Below are 22961 nucleotides of genomic sequence, written 5' to 3' on the forward strand. Positions count from 1 at the left end.
TTTAAAAAACCTTGCAAATTCACTGAAAAAACCATAGGTTTCACACATGTTATAGTTAGCGGAAATTTTACTGATAAAAAACCAGTGAAATTCCCCCGTTATAGTTAGTGCAGGCAACTATAACTCACGCGACCGCAATCTTCTGCTGATGACATATGTGTCTTTATGAAAAAAAAATATTTGTAATATATGTATAGCTAAAAATTTATGGAAGAAGACATGGGCAAATAAGTGTCTAAATACAGTATTAGCATCAGCAGAGGATTGCGGTCGCGTGAGTTATAGTTGCCTGCACTAACTATAACGGGGGAATTTCACTGGTTTTTTATCAGTAAAATTTCCGCTAACTATAACATGTGTGAAACCTATGGTTTTTTCAGTGAATATATATATATATATATATATATCTCCATCCCCTACTGGCGGTCGCCAGTAGGTAGTTATAGTTAGGATCACGTTTCCATAGGAAATCCGCAACATTCTATTTTGAATAACTTTTGCGCCGGTCAACGAATCTTTGCGAATTTTTCAAAATAGGTGGGGCGCTCCGCTCCGCTCCTACCCTGAAAGTCTCGGGGGGATTCGTCAAGCGGGGGCTGAGATAAAAGGGGGGTCCCAAAACGCATTTTTCCATAGGACCTTTAGACACAGCTACAGCCCGAACGGCTGAACAGAATTACTTGAAATTTGGCAGAGAGGTAGTCCTCAGGTCAAGGAAGTGCCTTTTGTAGGTTTGGTGTAAATCTGTTCAGTAGATTCTGAGAAAATAGCCTTTAAATCAATATATATATCTGAGCCAGCTTACGGTGCGCTTACCGTACGCGTACGGTGGCGTGCGCGATTCTGATTGGCCCTTAGATCTTAGTAAACATTCGAATCGGTCGAAACCAGGAAGCGGCGGCTGCCATTTTCTCTCTCGCACTCTGAGGGGGGAGCTGATAAACAAATGCCAAAAACATATAAAGGGGCTGTTTAGACAGCGCCCATGCACATAACCATGTTAGTTGAGTCTTCAAAGTTCCCCCAAGGCAAAAAACGGTAATTTTTTATTTTTCGAAAATTTCGCCGATTACGCTTACCGTACGCTTACGGTAAAAAATTATTAAAAAAAAAAAAAACCCACTCTCTCCACCCAGTGTGCAAATGGTGGCCGAAGGCCACCATTTGTGCATGGCATATAAGATGACAGCATTTCCCCAAAAAATTTCAATAGATTACCTATCACAAGGAAGCGCATAATATGTCCTCCATGTGCGCACGGTGCGCGAAGCGCATCGTGCGTACATGGCCCATCTAGCGTAACGTGGGCACGCGGTGCGCGTAGCGCACCGCGTGCCCACCGTGCGTGCACGGCACTAACTGCGTAAAGTGGGCACGCGGTGCGCGAAGCGCACCGCGTGCTCACTGTGCGCGCGGAACGAACTGCGTTAAGAGGGCGCGCACGCCACGAATGGCGTAAAGTAACTTAGCATTTAAAAAACCGTACAAATTCACTGAAAAAACCATAGGTTTCACACACGTTATAGTTAGGAATTAGCATTTAAAAAACCTTGCAAATTCACTGAAAAAACCATAGGTTTCACACATGTTATAGTTAGCGGAAATTTTACTGATAAAAAACCAATGAAATTCCCCCGTTATAGTTAGTGCAGGAAACTATAACTCACGCGACCGCAATCTTCTGCTGATGACATATGTGTCTTTATGAAAAAAAAATATTTGTAATATATGTATAGCTAAAAATTTATGGAAGAAGACATGGGCAAATAAGTGTCTAAATACAGTATTAGCATCAGCAGAGGATTGCGGTCGCGTGAGTTCTAGTTTCCTGCACTAACTATAACGGGGGAATTTCATTGGTTTTTTATCAGTAAAATTTCCGCTAACTATAACATGTGTGAAACCTATGGTTTTTTCAGTGAATATATATATATATATATATATATATATATATATATATATATATATATATATATATATAAAATATTCAAAGATGGCACTCCATTATAGCGAAGAGAAAGTCCGTTGCCTACGTCAGTGAAAGTGTAGTTGACGTAAATAAGGCAAAAATATGGCGGCCGCCGACTTTGAGAAAGGCTCACTGCCGAAACACGTTTGTGTGTGTGTGTGTGTGTTTAAGAGTCCTGAATAAAAGGATAATCTTCTCCCGTGAGTGCTGGTCTCAATTCAGATAGTTGAGATTACTATGAGAATGTGCCTTCGCGTGACTGAGCTCCCGCTTGCGAGTGCGGAAGCTGTGGCACAAGACAGAGTGTAATATATTTTTTTTGTAGAGAACAAGGATCACAGATCAGTGGGGCAAGAAAAGTTTGCACACAGTGCTCCACTTTTAGATTAATTTTATTCGGCAAAGCATTTCAACCTAAACAGGTCTTTATCACGGCCTTGTTTGCCTATTGTGCCCAATCGCCCATAGAAATAACTTTTCAAAGTGTTAAACATAAAAGACATACTACTAGCAATTCTCAAAGAGAAAGCGGGAGTTTTTCAAAAGTTATTATTTTCTACTTTGGCACAATTCATGCATTTTCTAAACTTAATATGTGTTCATTGCATGTTATTAATTAAGCATCATGCAAAACATCAAATATCCAATATTAAATGCAAACCACCATATTAATTAATAATGCAAAGGGAGTGATTTCAAAATTAATGCAAATAACATCGAATGCAAACACAGTCCCATTGTTGCCAAGTGGCTGAATACACATAATTGGCATAGAAGAGGGAACAATTTCAACAAATCAATATTCTGTACACAAACATCTGCATTACAAATTCCTCTTGTTGCAGTTTAAACAACACAGATTCTGGCCAAGTGGCCCACATTGTATTGCACCCATTAAGAAACAATCAGTTCATATTCCACAATAACATTCACATCATTGTGCATATTCGAATCAAAGCATGTTTTTACATTCCTTGACCCCCCCCCCCCCCCGCTTCTGTATTATTAGGAACCCTTGGTGCTCACCAGCTCTTGGAAGTTAAGTGTCAGTGAAAACAAAATCCTTCAAAAAAGTAAAAGAACAAATGAAAGGGCAGCACAAAATCGACTTATTTGTTTTGAGCTTAAAGAGGAGGCAAGGGATGATGCTATCCATCCGTCATGGGAGATTATCTATCTATATCTATTTATCTATCTCTCTCTATCCATCTCCCTCTCTGTGTATATATCTCCTACTGACCTTTGCCAGTAGGTAGTTAGGACTATGTTTTTATAGGCAAAGTGTTTTTTGACTTGCCTATATCTTTGGCGTCGTTTGACAAATCTTTTACAAAATTTCCCCCAAAAATTAGACAATGATGCACCTACTCATGGACCCACTGATACACTTACACACCCATTCAGACACTCATACCCACTCACGGACCCATGCACCCACTCAAGGACCCACTTAATGACTCATGCATTCACTTAGAGACCCACTCAATGACTCATACACCCACTCAGAGACCCAACTGACAGACCAACTTAGACACTCATACATCCACTCACACACCCATTCAGAGAGTCGTGCACTCACTCACAGACCCGCTGAGACACTCATGGACCCACTCACACACCCACTCAAAGACTTGGGCACCCATTCAGACCCACATGCAGTCACTCTCAGTGACTCCCGCACTAGTGGAGGCACTCACAAACCCACTCAGACACTCATGCACCAGCTCACGTACCAACTCACAGACCTACTCACTCAAGCACCCACTCAGAGATCCATTCAGATGCTCACGCATGCACTCACTCATGCACCCACTCACACATCCACTCAGATTTGAGCACACACTCAGAGATTCACACACCCACTTGGAGACCCACTCAGACTCATGCACCCACTTAAACACTTACTTAGCTACTCATGCATCTACTCCGACCAACCCAGATACTCATGCACCCACTCACAGACCCACGCAGACACTAATGCACTCAGTCTCATGCTTTCACTCACAGAGCTATTGATAGCAAAACACTCATTTAGAAAGAACTCATGCACCCACTCACAGATCCACGTGCAGGCTCAAGCAAGCACTCACAGACCCACTCATAGACTTATACACCCACCCAGAGAGAGAGAGAGAGAGAGAGAGAGAGAGAGACACCCACTTAGAGATCCACACCCACTTAGAGATCCACTCAGGTAGTTATGCACCCACTGAGAGACTCCGAGACTCATGGACCCACTCGTACTCACACCTGCTCACATACCCACACAGGCTCATGCACAAACTCACTCAGACACTTACACACCCACTCATAGACTGATAGACCCACCCTGAGACCCATGCACCCTCTCACAGACCCATTCAGACTCATGCAATTGCGCACCCACCCACTCACAGACCCACTCAGATGCATGCACCCTCTCACACACCCACTCCGTCATCGACCCACTCACAGACCCACTCCCGCACTCGTAGACCACCTCACACAGCCACTGAGACACTCACAGTTCCACACACATACACCCACTAACAGACCCACACAGGTGCTCACACTTCTACTGTGAAATGTTACAGGTTACAGTTATGAATTGTTTTTTAATATAAACCTTCAAAATTCACTGAAAATACCAAAAGGTTACAGAAACATTGTAGTTAGGAAATAGAATTTTAAAAAAACTTTGAAATTCACAGAAAAAGCCAAAGGTTACAGGGATGTTATAGTTCGACTCAGATTTCACTCGTACAAAACCATAAAAATTCAGCAGTTTAGTTACCTAATCTAACTAAAAAGTACGCCCCTGCAATGCACTGCTTATGACCTCACATATTACAAAACTCATGACATGGTCGGTGACCTCACTCATGACATCTCAAATAGCATCACTGATGACTTCATCCAGTGATTGTGTTTTCTTAATGTTCGAGTGTTAAAAATAGGTTACTAAGATACTACAAATGTTGAGTGACTATAGTTTGTGAACTACTGAGTGATACTATTTGCAACACATATTATGTGAGTGACTGTATCCATGTGTGATTAGGTGTCTGAGTGGCTCTGTGGGTGAGTGAGTGGCTGTATGGGTGAGTGAGTGGCTGAATGGGTGAGTGAGTGATTGAGTGAGTGGGTTTGTCAGTGGTGTATGGGTGAGTGAGCATGTATGTGAGAGGCTGCATAGTTGAGTGATGTGGTGTGAGTGAGTGGATGAATAAGTGGTGTGTGTGTGTGTGAGACTATGGATGAATGAGTGGCTATATAGATGAGTGAAGAAATTTGAGAGTGGCTTTATGGATGAGTGTGTGCTTGTGTCAGTGACTGTATAGGTGTGCGAGTACGTGTTAGTATCTGTATGAGTAAGTAAGTGGGTGCATGAGTAACTGTGTGGGTGAGTGAGTGACTGTATGGGTGAGTGAGTAGGTGTCTAAGTAGCTATATAGGTTACTGACTCGGTGTTTGAGTGGCTGTATGGGTGTATGAGTGGGTATGTTAGTGTCTGACTGGATGTGTGAGTGGTTGTATGGGTGAGAAACTTGTCATGTGCGTGAATGTGAAGTTTCTCTGAGTGAGTGGGTGTGCGAGTACTTGTATGAGTCTATGAATGGGTATGTTTGTAGTTGTGTGGGTCTGTGAGTGGGTGTATGAGAGGTTGTATAGGGATTTGAGTGGGTGTGTGATTGGGTCTGTGGATGATGTCATTCAAGATGTCATGAGTGATGTCACCCACCATGTCATGAGTGATGTAATATTTAAGGTCACAAGCAGTTTATTGCAGGGTCATAAGTTAGTTAGGCCTGGGAACTATAACTCTTGAATTTCTATGGTTTTGTACGAGTGACATCTGAGCCTAAATATAACTTCCCTGTAACCTTTGTTTTTAGGTCTCGCCTGCGAACGCAGCGCGAAGCGCTGCTGTAGCAAGCGAGATCTATTGTTGCTGACTTGCCTCGGAAGTGGGACAGGAGATGTGCACGCGCAGGCTTTTGGCGGATTTGAGTTTGTGTACGCGCCTACAGCCACGCGGCATGCACATCTCCTGTCCCCCTTCCCTCGCAAGCCAGCATGCAGTTTCACTTTCGTCAACACGCACGTCCTAGGCAGCCTCATGCTATTTAATATTTTTTTAGGTCTCGCCGCCGCTGCCGACCCGGCTGCCTAACGCGCGCGCACACACCTCGTTGCTGACTTGCTCCACGGAGACGGCTTGTTGATCTTGGCACCGCGTGAATAACCTGGTGAGTTGATCACAAAGCAGTTGATCACAAAGCATAGTGCTGACCGTTACGTTTTTGAATGTTTGATCACCAGCCTTTGAAAACAGGGCGCAAGTTTAAAGAACTACTCTGTCTAACACGCAGTCAATACCATTTATATAACCCATGCAAAAGTTGCACACACGCGGCGGGGGTTATTCACAATTTGAGGCAAGCTGCGAGTAGAAATAATAGACGGCGTGCGAGTTACTTGTTTGGAGGGCCAGCGCGTCACAACGTGGGAGGCCTACAACGTCTTTAAATTGGAGTTCTTTTCCAACTACTTGGAGCTGTGTGGTAGGTTTCAGATATAGCACCCTGGGTATTTTGGCAGAATATTGTCTAGGGGCTGCAGACAGAACCCATCGGCTGTCTCCGACTCTCTGGGATGCTGCTCCTCCCAGCCCTCGCCTCTACGCTGCTGCCTTACCTTTGAACATCAACTGATGTGCCGTCTCTGCACGATTTTACCCCCGGGGTCGTCAGTGAAGGGCGATGTTCTTGAGTGATCGGCACACTAGGGCTTGTGCACCACAGACGAGCTACGCTGGCGTTTCTCGTGATGTACTCAGTGTCACAGCCTCGTCCCGGTGCGTCAATCCTGTGCCTTCCAGGCCGCTCACGCCCCCTCGAAAACCTCCGCATTGGGGCACTGTCAGCCCACAGACGCTCCAGTATGCCCCGATACAGATCACAATCGGGCAAGTCTCAGTAGGTCTGCTCCGATAATTACGTCCGTCCGGCGCTCTCCGCTACTTTATTTTCCGTAGCGCCCCCTCCTGCACTTTGTAGGCTGTGTTGTCAGGACTGTACCTTGCGTAGTCGGGCCGAACTTTTGCCCGATTCACTCAGTTTCTCGATCGGGTCACTCCAGACAGGCTCCAGTACAATTTCCGAAGGTCACAGAGGTATTCTCTATGGATAAATATGGGAATTTTGGCTTCAACGTGCGTGTTTGGTCGGAGCTGCTCTACTACGCAGGTCATCTTACTCAGCGGTTGGCCACGCCCCCTCTCATGCAGTCTTAATTAAAAGACAGAGATTGGTTTTGGAAGGAAAGCATTAGACTGGCTAAAGTATTTTCTGAGTGATCGCACCAGCACGGTGCAGTGAGAGTCCTTTGTCTCACCAACCATAGTCTTGGATTAGGGAGTGCCACAGGGATCTGTATTAGGTCCCACTCTTTTTAATATTTATGTGGCAACACTAGCACGAGTGATAAAATCCTATGGGTTTGAGGTCATCTCCTATGCAGATGACACTCGGCTTGTCATCACTATGGGACCTAATCCAGAATCCACCAAGGAGCGGTTCTGAGACTGTATGAATGACATTGCCACATGGATGCAGCAAAACTTTCTGCAGCTTAACACAAGCAAGACCGAGATCGTTCTATGTGGTAAAGCCCACTCGGTATGGTCGGATGACTGGTGGCCGAATAGCCTGGGTGTAGTCCCAACTCCGAAGGTTGTGGGCAGAAACCTGGGCATCATGGTGGGTGAGGATCTTTCCATCAAAGAACATATTAACGACATCACTGGCGCTTGCTTTGGATAAAGCGCATGCTCAGAAAACTATCTGCGTGGCAACCACTTCAGTCAAGAGAATCCTTAGTCCAAGCTTTGATAATTAGTTGCCTCGACTATGGAAATTCGCTAATGGCTTCTATGAAACAAGCATTTGCAATGCATTAGGTCTCGTATTTACGCGAGTTTGAGCTATTGACATTGCAAATAACAATGCCTATTGGCATTGTCATTTACAATGCCAATAGCTTTAACTCGTGTAACTGCGAGACCTATTGCATTGCAAATGCTTGTTTTCATTAAATGTGTGTGCTTAGATATGGTCACTGCTGTATATTGTTTTGTGTGTGTGTGTGTGTGTGTGTATACAGCAGTGACCGTGTTCTCTAGAATGTGTGTACGCAGCTCCGAACAGACTTCTGTTAAAACACACTTTCTCCAGTCAAAATATGTCTCGTAGTATTCTAGGACACAAAAAAGTCTTGTATGTTCTTTAGCCTTTTATTATGATCTTTAATCAAACCCTTTTTGTTATGTAGAAATATTCAAATGTAGGTACACCTTAATGTTGACGTGTGTTGGTCTGAAACGAAATCACTTTTACTTAAGTAATTTATATTATTCTTCGCACTCCGTGACTGTAACAGGGTAGACAACAAGATAAGATGATTTTAAAAACACCTATAAAATACTTCTGTAGCTTGCCCGTATAGGTCACTAAAGAAAGACCTATTTGTGTAAATATTTGGTACAGTTTCACTTTTTGAAAAGGCCACAATAGTAAAAATTTGATGTCCAAACCATGGGAATTTGTTTCTTTGCAACCGACTTAACTCCATAAACAGACTTTTGCAACACAACATGCAATTTTTGTGAATCGGAAAAGTCATGTAGTATTGCCATCAGCAGGGACCTCTTCAGTTTAAATCCTACAACAAGCTGTATGGTTTCTTCCAAGACACCTGCTGATCTTTTACAGCCTTGCTATATATGTGAGAGTGTTCCGAGTCTTATTCCTCCTCCCTCCAACAAAAATGGGAACTAAATAAAGAAAAGGGGGCAGATTTATGAGCCCCTTGCGCCACTTTTGCGTCACTTTTCCCATGTTAAAAGTGACGCAAAAGTGGCGCAAGGGGCTCATAAATCTGCCCCTTGGTTTATAAGTGCAAGAGAAATTTCAACCTCTGTGTCCAGCGACGGGTTCTGGATTGGTTATATAGTGCGTTTGGACAGATGGAATTGTTTTTGGGTTCCTAAAGCCTGTATTTTCCTCAGTGGAGAAAGAGGGTTACATTTAATTTGATTGCTGAAGAGACTGAGCGTGGGCTCTCTTTCTCAGCTTTTGGTACAGAGTTACGAGTTTTTGCAGTTTGCCTAGAAAATGCTGTCTCCAGTTGCACCTTATGTTCTTTGCTGAACAGAAGGACAAATAAATATATGGGTTATAGTGCTTGAATCTATGGGATCAGAGAGAAACAGATGGTCAATTTTCTAAACTAGCTTTTAAGTATAATATGAGGATTTCACAAGATATATAGATTGTCAGCCTGTGCAGCACTGTCGAGAAAGGGGTAACGTTTCTGATGTCATGACAGAGCGGGAATACATCATGAGGTCTGTACTCCTTTTTTTTATTTTTGAAGAATGTGGAATTGTTTAACCATGATTGCTTTTTATCCTATCCCTTCCTCCCAGGTTTGCCGAGACAATCCATCTTCTACTCACTGAGGGCCTCTTCTGTATTGGGTGAGAGCAGCCGAGCAGACCGAACCAACAGCCTAAGTGAGCATAAAACAGTAGCATTGGTAGTTCTGATGTCCATTTCATGAAACTCTATATCATTTCTTCTAGCCTAGACCACTTGAAATTAATGTTTGCCAATGTATGCCAGAAACATCGTTTAGCATTGTTTTAAAACTGGCCGATTGCAACATTGTTGCGTAGAGTTTTAAAAGTGTGAAATACCATTTGTTTCCTTTGTCTTAGGCCACTTAAAAGTTTTAAACAAAGCTTGATTCTCCATGCATAGTACTACATGTCACCAGTGGCTTTTCAGATGCTTGGATAGTCTGTTTACTGTAGAGAGATAGTTCAACCACGTGGACACACAAAGGCCAATTGGTAGTAGAGTGTGAGTTATTAGAGACAAATTTAATCTTGGGTGGAAAACGTGGAAGTTCATGTAAGGAACACCCAGTACACAATGTCTCTTCTTATTGATTAAGACTTTCTTTAATTTGTCAGATACGTTATTATCTACATCTCTTCTCTGAGCAACGCAGCACTTATAAATGCATTAACTATTAAAGTCCATGTCTCATAACTAAAGTGCTGTATCAAAGTTAACTCTAGTCCTTAAAGGGTTACAACACCACTACTCGTTGACTCCTATTTCCCATTCAGTTACTGGTCTCTCTTCCACCTATCCAATTGTACTAAGATATTACTCTTACCTTAGAGGTTCTGGTTTGAGTATGAAAATGTTGGACCGTGTTCTGTCTGAGAGAATTAGTGGTAGACCCAGTGACTATGGTGGCTGTAAACTTGTCTTCAACTCATATTTAACCATGCATTTGCAGTTAGCCAAACCTGTGGAGTCAGAATTTAGGTGAGAGCTCAAGCATACAGAAGCTCTTCTCAATTCTGGAGCATTCAAAAGTGGTCCTCCGAATTTTTAGGTCTCGCCTATTCTATCCCGCAGGGATGGATAGGCGAGATTATAGTTAGCAGTCCGAAAAGTCTACATAGCTGCGGATCGCGTACAGTTCATGTGAACACAATCATGTGCATTGTCAACAACTGCCACAACCACGCGCATTCTTTACAGCTTCCATTTTCTACCAGACACTTCGTGCGCGCGTGCCTCTCTCTCCCTCTGTTGCCACACGCATTCAGCTCACCAGGCTGCACTTCCCCTCACTCTCCATATGGTCGCACGCCTTTTCTTTGATCTCCGCCGCACGTTCTCACAGGCTCCTCTCCGCCCACGCGTCTCTCCCCTTCCGTGTAGTTTCGCCCCGCCTTCTCTTTCTCGCATTTTTTTTTTTTTGGGGCTTTGTGTGACTGACTACTTGACCTCGTGCCTATGAGTTTTGCATGTGTCTTATATTTATTTACTTTGCATGTTTTTTTTAATTTTTTTAACCGCCCATGCGTCTCTCCTCTTCCATGAAGTTCCCCTCCGCCTTTTCTTTCTTGCATCTTTTTCTGATTTTCGGCTTTGTGCGACTGACTACTTGACCTCGTGCCTATGAGTTTTGCATGCGTCTATTATATTTATTTACTTGAAACGTTCTTTTTATATTTAACTTTATGCACCCAAACACGTTCGTTTCCTTTCCTTCTTACATTCTTATGCGAAAAAAAACACTCTCTCCACAAACAGCACTTTTATCCTGTCTCGCCTCTGTGTTTTGCTGTCTGCCCTCGTCTTTAATAGTTTCCAGCCTCTCTGTTCTGCTTTACGCATCCAAACACGTATGCTTTTGTCTGAGTTTCCTGCTTACATTCGCATGCAAAACAAACAAAAAAACAATCTCTCTACAAACAGCACTTTTATCCTTTTATTCTGTTTTGCCTCACACAATGCCCTACACACATTAGACCCCCCAAACTGCCACCTCACACACTGCACTACACACATTAGCCCCCTCACACTCTGCGCCCCCTCAAATAAATAAGAATACAGTTTACTTCCAAGGCACTGCAGTCATTTACGTGAGCCAGTGTCAGATTGTGTATTTTTTTTCAATACTAATACAGCCTTTAAAGAAAATAGAAATGCAGTTTACTGACAAGTCACTAACCAACACTGCCCCCTCTCTCACAGACCACACACAATGCCCCCTCACACAGACCACACACACACTGCCCCCCCACACATACCACTCCTCTCACATACCCCTCCACACAGACCACTCACACTTACCCCTCCACACAGACCACACACACTGCCCCCTCAAACAGACCACACACACTGCCCCCTCACACAGACTACACACCCTGCCCCCCTCACACAGACTACACACACTGCCCCCTGTCACACAGACTACACACACTGCCACCCTCTCACACAAACCACACACACTGACCCCCTCTCACACAAACCACACACACTGACCCCTCCTCACACACTGACCCCTTGACACACTGCCCCCACATACACTGCTCTCACACATTACCCCCTCACAGCACTTTAGGTCAAACACACTGCACCTTTACACCCCGCACACACAGCCCGCACCCTTACACACTCACACTGTGCCCTCATACAATTCCCCCTTACACACTGCCCTCTTACACACTGCCCCCTTGTTTGTACAATGTCAGTAGGTGCCTTTTCTAAATTTTAACAAAAACACAAACGTTACAGGATCAAAGCGTTTCTAAAACGCATCAGTAGATTTTAGGATTTTTTCGTTGGTTAATGTCTATTGGTGCTAGGTGTTTTGTGCTTAAATTAGCATTATTGTTTAACTTTATTTAACAAATGAACAAAGTTCACACTGCCCCCCTCTCACACAGACCACAAACACTGCCCCCTCACACATACCACTCACACTGCCCCCTCTCACACGGACTACACACACTGCCCCCCTCTCACACAAACCACACACACTGCCCCCTCCTCACACAAGTGCCCCCACATACACTGCTCTCACACATTACCCACTCACAGTACTTTAGGTCACACACACTGCACCCTTACACCCCGCACACACACACAGCCCGCACCCTTACACACTCACACTGTGCCCTCATACAATTCCCCCTCACACACTGCCCCCTAGTTCGTACGATGTCAGTGGGTGCCTTTTCTAAATTTTAACAAAAACACAAACGTTACAGGATCAAAGCGTTTCTAAAACGCATCCGTAGATTTTTGTTTTTTTTCGTCGGTTAATGTCCATTGGTGCTAGGTGTTTTGTGCTTAAATTAGAATTATTGTTTAACTTAATTTAACAAATGAACAAAGTTCACGTGGACGTTGCGGTCTGAAAATGTTGTGGCGCGCGCCGCGCTCTCCCTCTGTTGCCACACGCATTCGGCTCACCAGGCTGCACATCCCCTCACTCTCCATATAGTCGCAAACCTTTTCTTTGATCTCCGCAGCGCATTCTCACCGGCTCCTCTCCGCCCACGCGTCTCTCCCCTTCCGTGTAGTTCCGCCCCGCCTTCTCTTTCTCGCAACTTTTCTGGAATCTCGGCTCTGTGTGACTTACTACTTGACCACCTGCCTCTGTGCTTTGCATTCATCTCTTATATTTATTTACTTTTGAATGTGTGTTTCATTATTTTACTTTACGCACCCAAACACGTATGCTTTTATGTTTAAAACGTTTTTATTGAGACAAAACAAACCATGGGGGAGGGGGACAGGAGGCAGGATACGTGGAATACAGTCAAAGAAGAAGGGATGCATCTCCAGAGGGTTGGCAATAGGTGAAGCGTTGGCTCAGAGGGAAGAACACAGTAAATGAACGCTAGAATTACAAGCTGTGGAATCCCACGCGCGTATCCGACACCCAAAAGCAGAGCAATAAAACCCCCCCCAATCAACCCCTCAACAGAACACAGTCCCCCCCCCTCCCATCCCCCATCCTCCCAGTACAAAAACAACAACACTCCCCCCTCCCCCCGTCCTATGGTCCCGCAGCAAAGTAGCCCTAACCAGGAAGCCCCGCACAGCCCCCCCCCCCCCCGCCGGGGGTCCCCATCTCACATGTAAGCTAGTCCGCCGGGGTCACCGGCGGCCGCAGCCTGAGAAGCCTAAGATACCTCGGGCAGGTGAGCTCCCGGAATTCAGTGGACAGCAGCGCTAGAAAGGGTTGCCATAGCTCCTCAAATTGGTCTATCTCCCCCGCAACCGTAAGCGACAGCTTCTCCATCCCCAGCACATGCCAGAGTCTGTGCAACCAACCGGTGATGGAGGGGGCGGTGGATGTGCGCCAGTGGATCAGAATGTTCTGAACCGCAGACCCCAGCGCTATCGCAATCTGCCTACCCCTGCGGGACTTCAGTGGGTACATTAGGTCATTGGGGAGGCCCAGCAGGACATACGCCGGGAGGCGCGGCAGCTCTATGCCAAAGTGCTCATCCACCTCGTCCAGAACTTCCTTCCAGTAGGCGGTCAGCACTGGGCATTCCCATAGGATGTGTGTAAGGGTACCTTCCTGCCCGCAGCTCCGCCAGCACCCCTTGTCAGTGTGTCTATGCATTTCATACAGTCTCTCCGGGGTGTAGTACCAGTATGTGGACACTTTAGTGAAGGTTTCCGTAAGGCCCGTGTGGTATGCAGAGTGCCGCGCCCGATACGCAATTTTGTCCCATTCCTTGTGGCTGAGTGTCCTACCCAATTCCCTGTGCCAACGCTCCCTCCCCGGATTGTAGTAGTGAAACGGCGGGGGTTGTAGGTGTTTGTACAGATCAGTGATCAGTTTAGCGTCGGAGGTCCGAGTAGCCAACCACCGCTCATACGGTGTAATTGGACGGGCAGCGGCGGCACGCACCTGAGGCTGGAGGGCCCAATGCCGAACTTGCATGTAGCGCAATCTGTCCAGCTCCGTCAGGCCGAACTCCTGGCGGAGTTGCTGAAAAGGAACCACTCCTTCCGGGCCATAGATCTGGAAGAGTGCCCTGCAGCCCGCCTGCACCCAGTGGGAGAGAACCCCCGGCTCCATCCCAGGGGAGAAGTCCGGGTTGCCCGCAATGGGCGTGAGCGGCGAAGGGAAGGTGGTAAGGCCCCGGGCCTCACAGACCGCGTCCCACACACGCAGGGGGACCCGCGTAACAAAGGAAGCGTAAAGATTAGCGGGGCGGTGCGCGCGGCGCAGGAATGGAACCTCTTGTAAGGTGCGGCCCGCCACTGCCTGGTCTTGGAAGAGCCAATGTTTGTCGGACTCCCACCTGCTCCACTCCACCAGATAGCGGAGCTGTGCCGCCTGAAAGTACTTACGGAGGTCCGGAATGCCGAGACCCCCCGCTTCCGGAGCAAGCGTGGAGAGGACCCTCTTCATGCGTGGCCTGCGGCCCTGCCAGACAAAGCGGGAGATGTCAGCCTGCATTTGTCGTATCCAGCCCACCGGGGGTTGGAGTGGAAGGGCCCGGAAAAGATATAGTATCTGGGGCAGCACCGTCATTTTGACCGCCGCGATTCGCCCCAGCCAGGACAGCAGGCCCTTGTTCCAGCGGCCAAGCTCGTCCTTGATCTTCCTGCTGAGGGAGGCATAATTGGCCGTAACCATCTCCGACAGTGTAGGCGCCAGCAGAATCCCCAGATACGGCACCGTGGACGAGGACCACTGCATGGGGAAGAGCCGTTGAAGATCCCTCCTGGTTTCCGCAGCCAGGGACACGTCCAGTGCCATCGACTTGCTCATATTCATTTTGAAGCCGGCCACCCCCGCGAAGGCGTCCAACTCTCGGAGGCAAGTAGGCAGCGACCTCCTAGGGTCGTCCAAAGTCAGCAGGACATCGTCCGCATAGAGACTGACGGTGTGGACGTACTGGCCCATCCGGACCCCGACAGCATCCGGATTGTCACGAATCCTCTGAGCAAACGGCTCCATGTAGAGGGCAAACAGGAGCGGCGAGAGAGGGCAGCCCTGCCGCGTGCCGCGCTCGATGGCAAAGCTACCAGAGCTACACCCGTTTACCCGCACCGACGCTGAAGGATGCTTATAGCAATTAAATACCATGGTGCGGAACTTATCGCCGATTCCCAGTTTCTTAAGGACCCGCTCAAGATACGGCCAGTGAACTCTGTCGAAGGCCTTCTCTGCATCAACGGACAACAACATCCGCTCCCCCGAGATCCTTGAGGCCTTCTCCAGAACATGTGTCACCCTCTTGGTGTTGTCAACCGTCTGTCTACCGGGCACAAAACCAGCCTGGTCCGCCTCCACCAGGTCGGGGAGGTGTGGACCCAGCCTGGCTGCGAGAATCCCCGTGTACAACTTGAGGTCGACATTTAGGAGAGAGATGGGCCGGTATGAGCCGCAAAGGGCCCGGTCCTTCCCAGGCTTCGGGATTACCGCGACCGTCGCCCTCAGGAGATCCGGAGGGATGGCTCCCGGTGCGGAGAAAGAGTTAAACAGCCGCGTAAGGACAGGGGCCACGGCCGTGCAAAAAGTCTTGTAGAATAGCGACGTGAACCCGTCCGGGCCCGGGGCCTTGCCATGTTTCAGCCGCGCAATAGCTGAAATCACTTCCTCCACATGGATGTCCCGCTCCAGGCGGTCAGCCTGAGCCGGGTCCAGTACCGGGAGGGTCACCGACTCCAAATAGCTATCGGTCTCCCGTGGCGGGGAGGGCTCCTCAGCATACAGCGCCTCGTAGAAGCCGCGGAAAGACTCCGCTACTTCCGCGTCCCCGGAGACAACCCCCCCGTCCGCGCCCACCAATTCTTTCACGACGCTGCGCTGTTGCGCGACCCGGAGCCGGTGTGCTAGGAGCTTGCCACATCTGTCCCCCCCAGTGTAGTAGGCATGTTTCAAACGTAAGGCGGCGTACTCCGCCCTATCAAGATCCAGAGCCGAGAGGAGCTTCCTCGCTGCCTTCAACTGCCTCCAGACCCTCGGCGCTCCCGTACGGCGGTGGACCTGCTCAAGCTCCCGAACTTGAGCCGTCAACTCATCCCTCTTCAGTTGTCGCTCCTTATTCTCGGCTGCAGAGATAGAGATGAATTCCCCCCGTAGGACGGCCTTCAATGCCGCCCACTGTGTCGCCTGCGAGGTGTCAGTGTTGCTATTGTGAGTGAGATAGTCCTGTATGACCTCCCCGATGCGTTGCACCACCGATTTTTTGTGTAGAAGTGTGTCCCGGAGGCGCCACACCCCCCGAGAGGGGGAGGCCGCCGGCCACTGGAAAACGCCGATAACTGGAGAGTGGTCAGACAGGGTCAGGACCCCGATGTCCGCCGCCGTGGCAGCGGCACGCATCGGTCCACTCACCAGGAGGTAGTCCAGCCGTGAGTAAGTGCGGTGTGCGTGCGAGAAGAAAGAGTAGTCCCTATCCGTGGGGTGCAGGGAGCGCCAGAGATCATGCAGGTCCATGTCCGCAATTCGGGCCTTCCCAGCCTGGGACAGTTCCCCCGTCTGCGGGAAGCGCTGCGCCGATCTGTCCATCCCAGAGTCAAAGACAATGTTGAGGTCTCCGCCCAAGATAACGTGTCGGTCCGGGGAAGCAGTGACATCCACCAGCGCGGAGTCTAGGAAGCGCTCCTGGTGCTCGTTTGGGCTATAAACGGAGCCAACCGTAAATGCTATGCCTCCCAGGCTCATGCGATACGCAAGGAGCCTCCCCTTCTGTTCAGCACACTTATGCAACACCTCCCCCCGAAAGGAGCTCGCTAGGAGAATGGCTACCCCTGCCGTCTTGTTCGCTGCCGAGGAAAAGAACTGGGTGGGGAACTTAGCAGAGCGCATCCTGTGGCAGTCTCGGGGCAATAAGTGTGTCTCCTGCAAAAGGCAAATGTCCGCCTGCGTCCCCTCCAGCAACGACAGGATCGCCCTGCGCTTCACCGGGTTATTCAGACCCTGAACATTAAGGGTCACTACCTTTAGGCCCGGCATTCCTCGCAGGGATCGGGAGCGCCATGCAATGGGTAGGGAATCAGCGGGTGGGGCGCGCGGGGCCGCAGCGCGGGACAAGCCAAGACAAAGCGGGCAAAGACAACATCGGACGGGACCTTCCCAACCCCAAAACAACCCCCTCCCCCACCCAAAACACAACCTTGGCAACTAGCCATCCCCAAACTCAAACACCCCATAGTCTCAGTCAAGCCCCAAAACGGGCAAGTCCGTAGAAAATAGCAAAGTGGACGTCCAGCCACTCACCTCCGCCCGCTCCCCCCCAACCCCCCCGCCCCGTGCCAAGCATGTTAAGAAGCTAAAGACATCTCCCCCCGGAGTGTATGTTAGGCCGTCAAGGCCACGCTAGAGGAGCCGATCGAGTCCCCGGCCGCCGCCCTCAGGGCGTCTGCCATGTCCGCCCTAATGGTAGGGGAGTCCGGGCGCCCTGCACTGGTCGCTGAGCGCCGCCTCGATGACCTCCGCCGATTCCGTCCCTCCGAGGACCTCCACGACGGCGTAGCTCCCTCTTCCTCCGCTGCCGTGAGCCCCAGGACACCACAAATGTCTTGCAAGGAGCGTAGCTGATGCAATACCCCGTTCCACCGAAAAATCAAGCGGAAGGGGTGACCCCAAGAGTACGGCGTCTCATGCTCGCGCAAAAAGTCAGTGGCAATCCTAAAGGACCTGCGTTTCTGTAGAGTGATGGCAGAGAGGTCCTGGTACAGCGCCACCGGCCGATCCCGAAAGGTCAGGGGCTGTTTCCTGCGGGCTTCAGCCATGATACGCTCCTTTAGTGGAAAGTCGGGCAGGAAGGCCAGAATGTCCGGTGGGGGTGCCGATGGCTGGCGCTGGCGGCCAACCCTATGCGCCCTGTCGATGCTGATGGGAAAGTCCGCGGCCTCCCCCAGGATTTCTCGGAACAGGGCCCGCAGATAGCCCCCCAGATCGGACCCCTCATCCGCAGTCGGCACGCCACGCACTCGGATGTTGTTCCTCCGAGATCTGTTCTCGAGGTCCTCAGAGTGGGCCTGGAGCTCCACACACTGTTCCCGGAGGCGAAGAACGTCCTGCTGGAGGTGGACTATCTCCTCCGCTCGCTGTTGGCCCTCCGTCTCCACCGCCTCCACACGCTCACCTAGGCCCTCCACCTCTCTGCGCACTTCTCGGACCTCGCTGGCCACCTCCCGCTTCAGTGTCTGGAAGTCCTCCCTGAGGGAGCTAAACAGTTCCTCCATGAAGGCCCTCGTGACGGGTGGCTCCCCTCCAGTCACATCCGCCGGAGCCCGGGAGGGCCCCGGCGAGGGCTGTGTCCTGTCCCGCAAGTGCTGGGCCCTGCCAAGCATGTCCGGCAGAGTACGGTCCCCTTTCTTCGGGCCTCCTTTCCCAGCCATCGTCAGCTCCGCAGTCGGGCCCCGATCCAGGCGCCCCAGAGATGCTCAGCCGCCGGCAAGCACTCGGGCCGGGGGATCCCCCACAAGTGAGGTCGCTGCGTCACAGGTGACAAAATGGCGGCCGAGCCCGGTCACCGTCAGCCGCAAGAGCTAGCGTGAGACAACCAAGGGGGCCGCAGCGAGGGGGTCCCAACAGCTCATCCCTCCGGTAGTCAAGACAGCAATATCGGGAGGTCGTGTGCAGCCAGCATCCAGGGCTCAGCGGAGGTCGCCACCACTGCTCCTTCGGGGACAAAATGGCGGCCGGGCGGAGCAAGCCACACCGACTAGGCCCGGCGACACCCCCGGGGCCTCCGAGGTGCCCCGCCGTGAAATAAGTTCCACCACCGGCCCCCGTTAGTCACGCACAGGGGGCCAGATGATCCGGCCCCAACAAGGAGTCCGCCGTACCTCGGCTAGGGGTCAGGGCCTCCGCAGTGCCAGGTGTCGCCGTCACCAGTCCGAGTGCCGGGGCACCCGTCCCAAGCCCTCCACACCGTCGGGCCCCTTCCCGCCAGGCTCCTTCAGTCACCGTCGAGCGGCGGGCCAGATCCCCTCCAGACCGCAGCTTTCAGCACCAGGCCCAACCGAGGCGCCCGGACAGCTCTCCAATACGCTCCGCCCCTCGGGCTCACCGCCGTCGTCCCCTGATCTCAGACGAACTTTTGGGGGGGTTCCCCCGGGGCGATCCGGACCAAAACAGCACCGATGTGTGCCCCTGATGTTCCGCCACGCTCCTCTCCCGCGCTGAGCCTCAGCGGGGGGAGAAAAGCATAACAAAAAGGCTTTAGCTTGGCCGGGCCGGAGGAGCTACGGGAGGAAGCGTCCGCTCACCCCGCCATCTTGGCCACGCCCCAACACGTATGCTTTTGTATGACTTTCATTCTTTGCTTTCCTGCTTACGTTCTGATGAAGATCACTCTCTCCACTAACAGTACTTTTATTCTGTTGTGCCTCGCTGTGTCTTGAGGTCTGCCCTCGCAAGTCGCCTGCAACTGGTTCTTCACATACACTGGCCCCTCGCACACAGACCACACACACTGCCCCCCACGCACACAGCCCGCACACTGCCCCCTCTCACACAGACGACATACACTGCCCCCTCTCACACAGACCACACACTCTGCACCCCCTCACACTCTGCACCCCCTCACACTCTGCACCCCCCTCACACTCTGCACCCCCTCACACTCTGCACCCCCCTCGCACACTGCACCCCCCTCGCACACTGCACCCCCCTCGCACACTGCACCCCCCTCTCACTCTGCACCCCCCTCGCACTCTGCACCCCCTTCGCACTCTGCACCCCCTTCGCACTCTGCACCCCCTTCGCACTCTGCACCCCCTTCGCACTCTGCACCCCCTTCGCACTCTGCACCCCCTCGCACTCTGCACCCCCTCGCACTCTGCACCCCCTCGCACTCTGCACCCCCTCGCACTCTGCACCCCCCTCACACTTTGCACCCCCCTCACACTCTTCACCCCCTCACACTCTGCACCCCCCTCACACTGCCCCACTGCCCCTATACACTATGCACCCTCCCACATTACCCACTTACACTACTTTAGGCCACACACACTGCACCCTTACACCCTGCACACACACACAGCCCGCACCCTTACACACTCACACTTTGCCCGCATACAATGCCCCCTCACACACTGCCCTCTTACACACTGCCCCCTATTTTGTACGATGTCAGTAGGTGCATTTTCACTTTTTTTTAAAAGTCACAAACGTTACAGGAACAAAACGTTTCCAAAACCCTTTTAAAGCATTTTTTTTTGTTTTCGGTCAATGTTTGTCGGTGCTATGTATTTGGTGCGAAAGTTAAAACTATTGGAATTGTAAATGACAAAGCTATTAATTTAGCTATTTTCAAAACCAACACATAAATACAAAATTTGGCATTTACAATACCAATAGCTCAAACTTTTCTAATGCAAGACCTATTGCATTGCAAATGCTTGTTAAGGATAGTGCAAGATACTGGGAAAGCTATAGACTGATTAGTTGAGCAGTAGGCAGACAAATGGGCTCGGCTAAGTGGCTAGATGGGCTATTTCTGCAATATCTTTATAGAACTTGCCTTCGTATTCAAACAGACCAGTGGAAGGATGTAGTTTTGTAAAACTACAAGGTAATTTTGACTTATGTACATTTGCACATACTATAATATTTTAATTTGTATTCTTGGTGGCTCTGACTTACAAGAGGTACATTTTGACAGATTGATCTCCCATGATATAGGGATGGTATTTATGGCACAATTCTATTCCATGCATATTGTGTATGGCACAAAGGAGGTCATTTTGGACATGGGACACCATAGAGCCTGAGGGCAACCCCTAGGGAGCATCAGGTTTCTTCCATTGGCACTCCATAAAGAACTTGATTATTTAATGAGCACCCCTTCAGAGCCCATGGCTTTTGCGCAAATATATGTGAAAATTATTCTGTAAAATGTTATATTTGATCAATGTTTCAAGATTTTCTTAGGGGGAGAAACCCCGAACCATCCTAGCAGAGGTTTGGTTCACTCGCTTCTCTGTGCTATTCATCGTACATTTATTATGGAACTTCAGCAATGGTTACTGTCATATCTTTAGGATTAAGGTTGTGTGACTACTTCTTGGGAAGATTCAGTGTCAAAGATAATATGGTGTCACTTCCTGTGATGTCATTAAGATCAAAGGGTGTGTAATGTCACTCCCTCTACCCCTGACATTTAGTGACTCATTGTCCATGTTCTTGGCACAATAAATAAATAAAGTAAAAAGATGGCTTGTGTGCTCTCAGAAGACATCTTGTCATTATTTTCTTAAAGAGTAAGAACAATCATTCTGTGATGGCTTCTGTGCCTGTAGTGCGGCAGACATCTAAGAGACAACCTGACTTTTCCATTGCTTGACATTCTTTATTTTTGTGCATTTTCCCTTTTTTATGTGTTCAATTTATTACGTTTCCTTCATTAGTCAAAATGTACCTTAAATGGCATTTTATTAACTACATTTTTCTTGCAGGGGATTACAATTAAATACTAAGCATTAAATAGTTCCACCCTGCTCCTTATTGTCGCGATTTTATAAGATATAAAATAAAAATCTTCTTCTTTTTAAAGAAGAACTCGTTTTAAAAATCAAATATATATATATAAGACCATCTTTTGTGCTTTCTACCACTCGGAAGCCAGTGGGAAAGTAGAGAGATTTAACAAGGTACTTAAGCGATTCAGATTGTAAGAACAAGTAGTAAGTAGTGGAGAGCTTGGGTAATTTCTTTAGTTGAAATATATTGGTTGACTTCCCCGCAATATTGTCAATCAGGCAGTATTTGTATAGCACAGCTTATCACCCGGGGTATCCAGGTGCACAGGTTTGAAGGCTATTCGTTGATGAGCCGGGTCTTGAGTCCCTTACTGAAGTTAGAGAGTGATGGTGCGGTTTGGAGATGTAGGGAAAGGTTGTTCCAGGACTTGACGGTGAGGTAGGTGAAGGAACGACCTCCACTTTGGCTTTGGTGGATGCAGGGACCTTGGCAAAGGAGGCAGAACGCAAATGTCTGGCAGGTTGGTGGAAAGTTTGGCCGTGGTTGATGTAGGCTGGTCCAAGGTTGTGGATGGGGAGCCAGTGTATACTTCTGAGGTGATGGGTGATGCTGGTCTGTTTAGGGAGGTTGAGGATGAATCTGGCTGCAGTGTTCTGGATAGTCTGTAGTCTCTTGATGAGCTGGGCGGTGGTTGTTCCGTAGTCCAGTCGGCTGGTGACGAGGGCTTGAGTGATTGGTTTCCTGGTGCTGATAGGGATTCCTTTGAAGATCTTTTGAAGCATGTGGAGGGTGTGGAAGCTGGATGAAGATACTGCGTTGTCCTTTTGCTTCATTGTGAGTTTGGTGTCCAGGATGATGCTGAGGTTGCAGGTGTAGTCTGAGGGTTTTGGTGTGGGTCCGAGTTAGGCAGGCCCACAGTGAGGTGTTCCTCCTGAAGATCAGCACTTCAGTCCTAGTTCAGCTTTAGGCAGTTGGACCTCACCAGTCAGCGGGGTTAGTCATGGTGTTCCGGAAGTTGGATCTAGTGGTGGCGGGGTCTTTGATGAGGGAGAGGATGAGTTTGGTGTCATCAGCGTAGGAGATGATGAGTCTTTGTGTAGCAGAGTCATGTAGGCGTTGAACAAAATGGGGCTGAGAGAGGGGCTTGTGGGATGCTGCAGATGATAAT

The 22961-nt window shown here is 49.2% G+C and overlaps 1 protein-coding gene across 1 annotated transcript in view; it reads left to right on the forward strand.

Moving 5' to 3' along the window:
- LOC146796211 (uncharacterized) overlaps nt 1-22961 on the forward strand; it is an 83296-nt gene that overhangs the window by 40816 nt on the left and 19519 nt on the right. The window contains exon 3 of the mRNA XM_085628711.1: nt 9438-9524. Within this exon, the coding sequence (XP_085484837.1) occupies nt 9438-9524 (87 nt within the window). The remainder of the gene's footprint in view (nt 1-9437; nt 9525-22961) is intronic.

The sequence above is a fragment of the Triturus cristatus genome, chromosome 10 (assembly GCF_964204655.1).
Source record: "Triturus cristatus chromosome 10, aTriCri1.1, whole genome shotgun sequence".
NCBI lineage: Eukaryota > Metazoa > Chordata > Amphibia > Caudata > Salamandridae > Triturus > Triturus cristatus.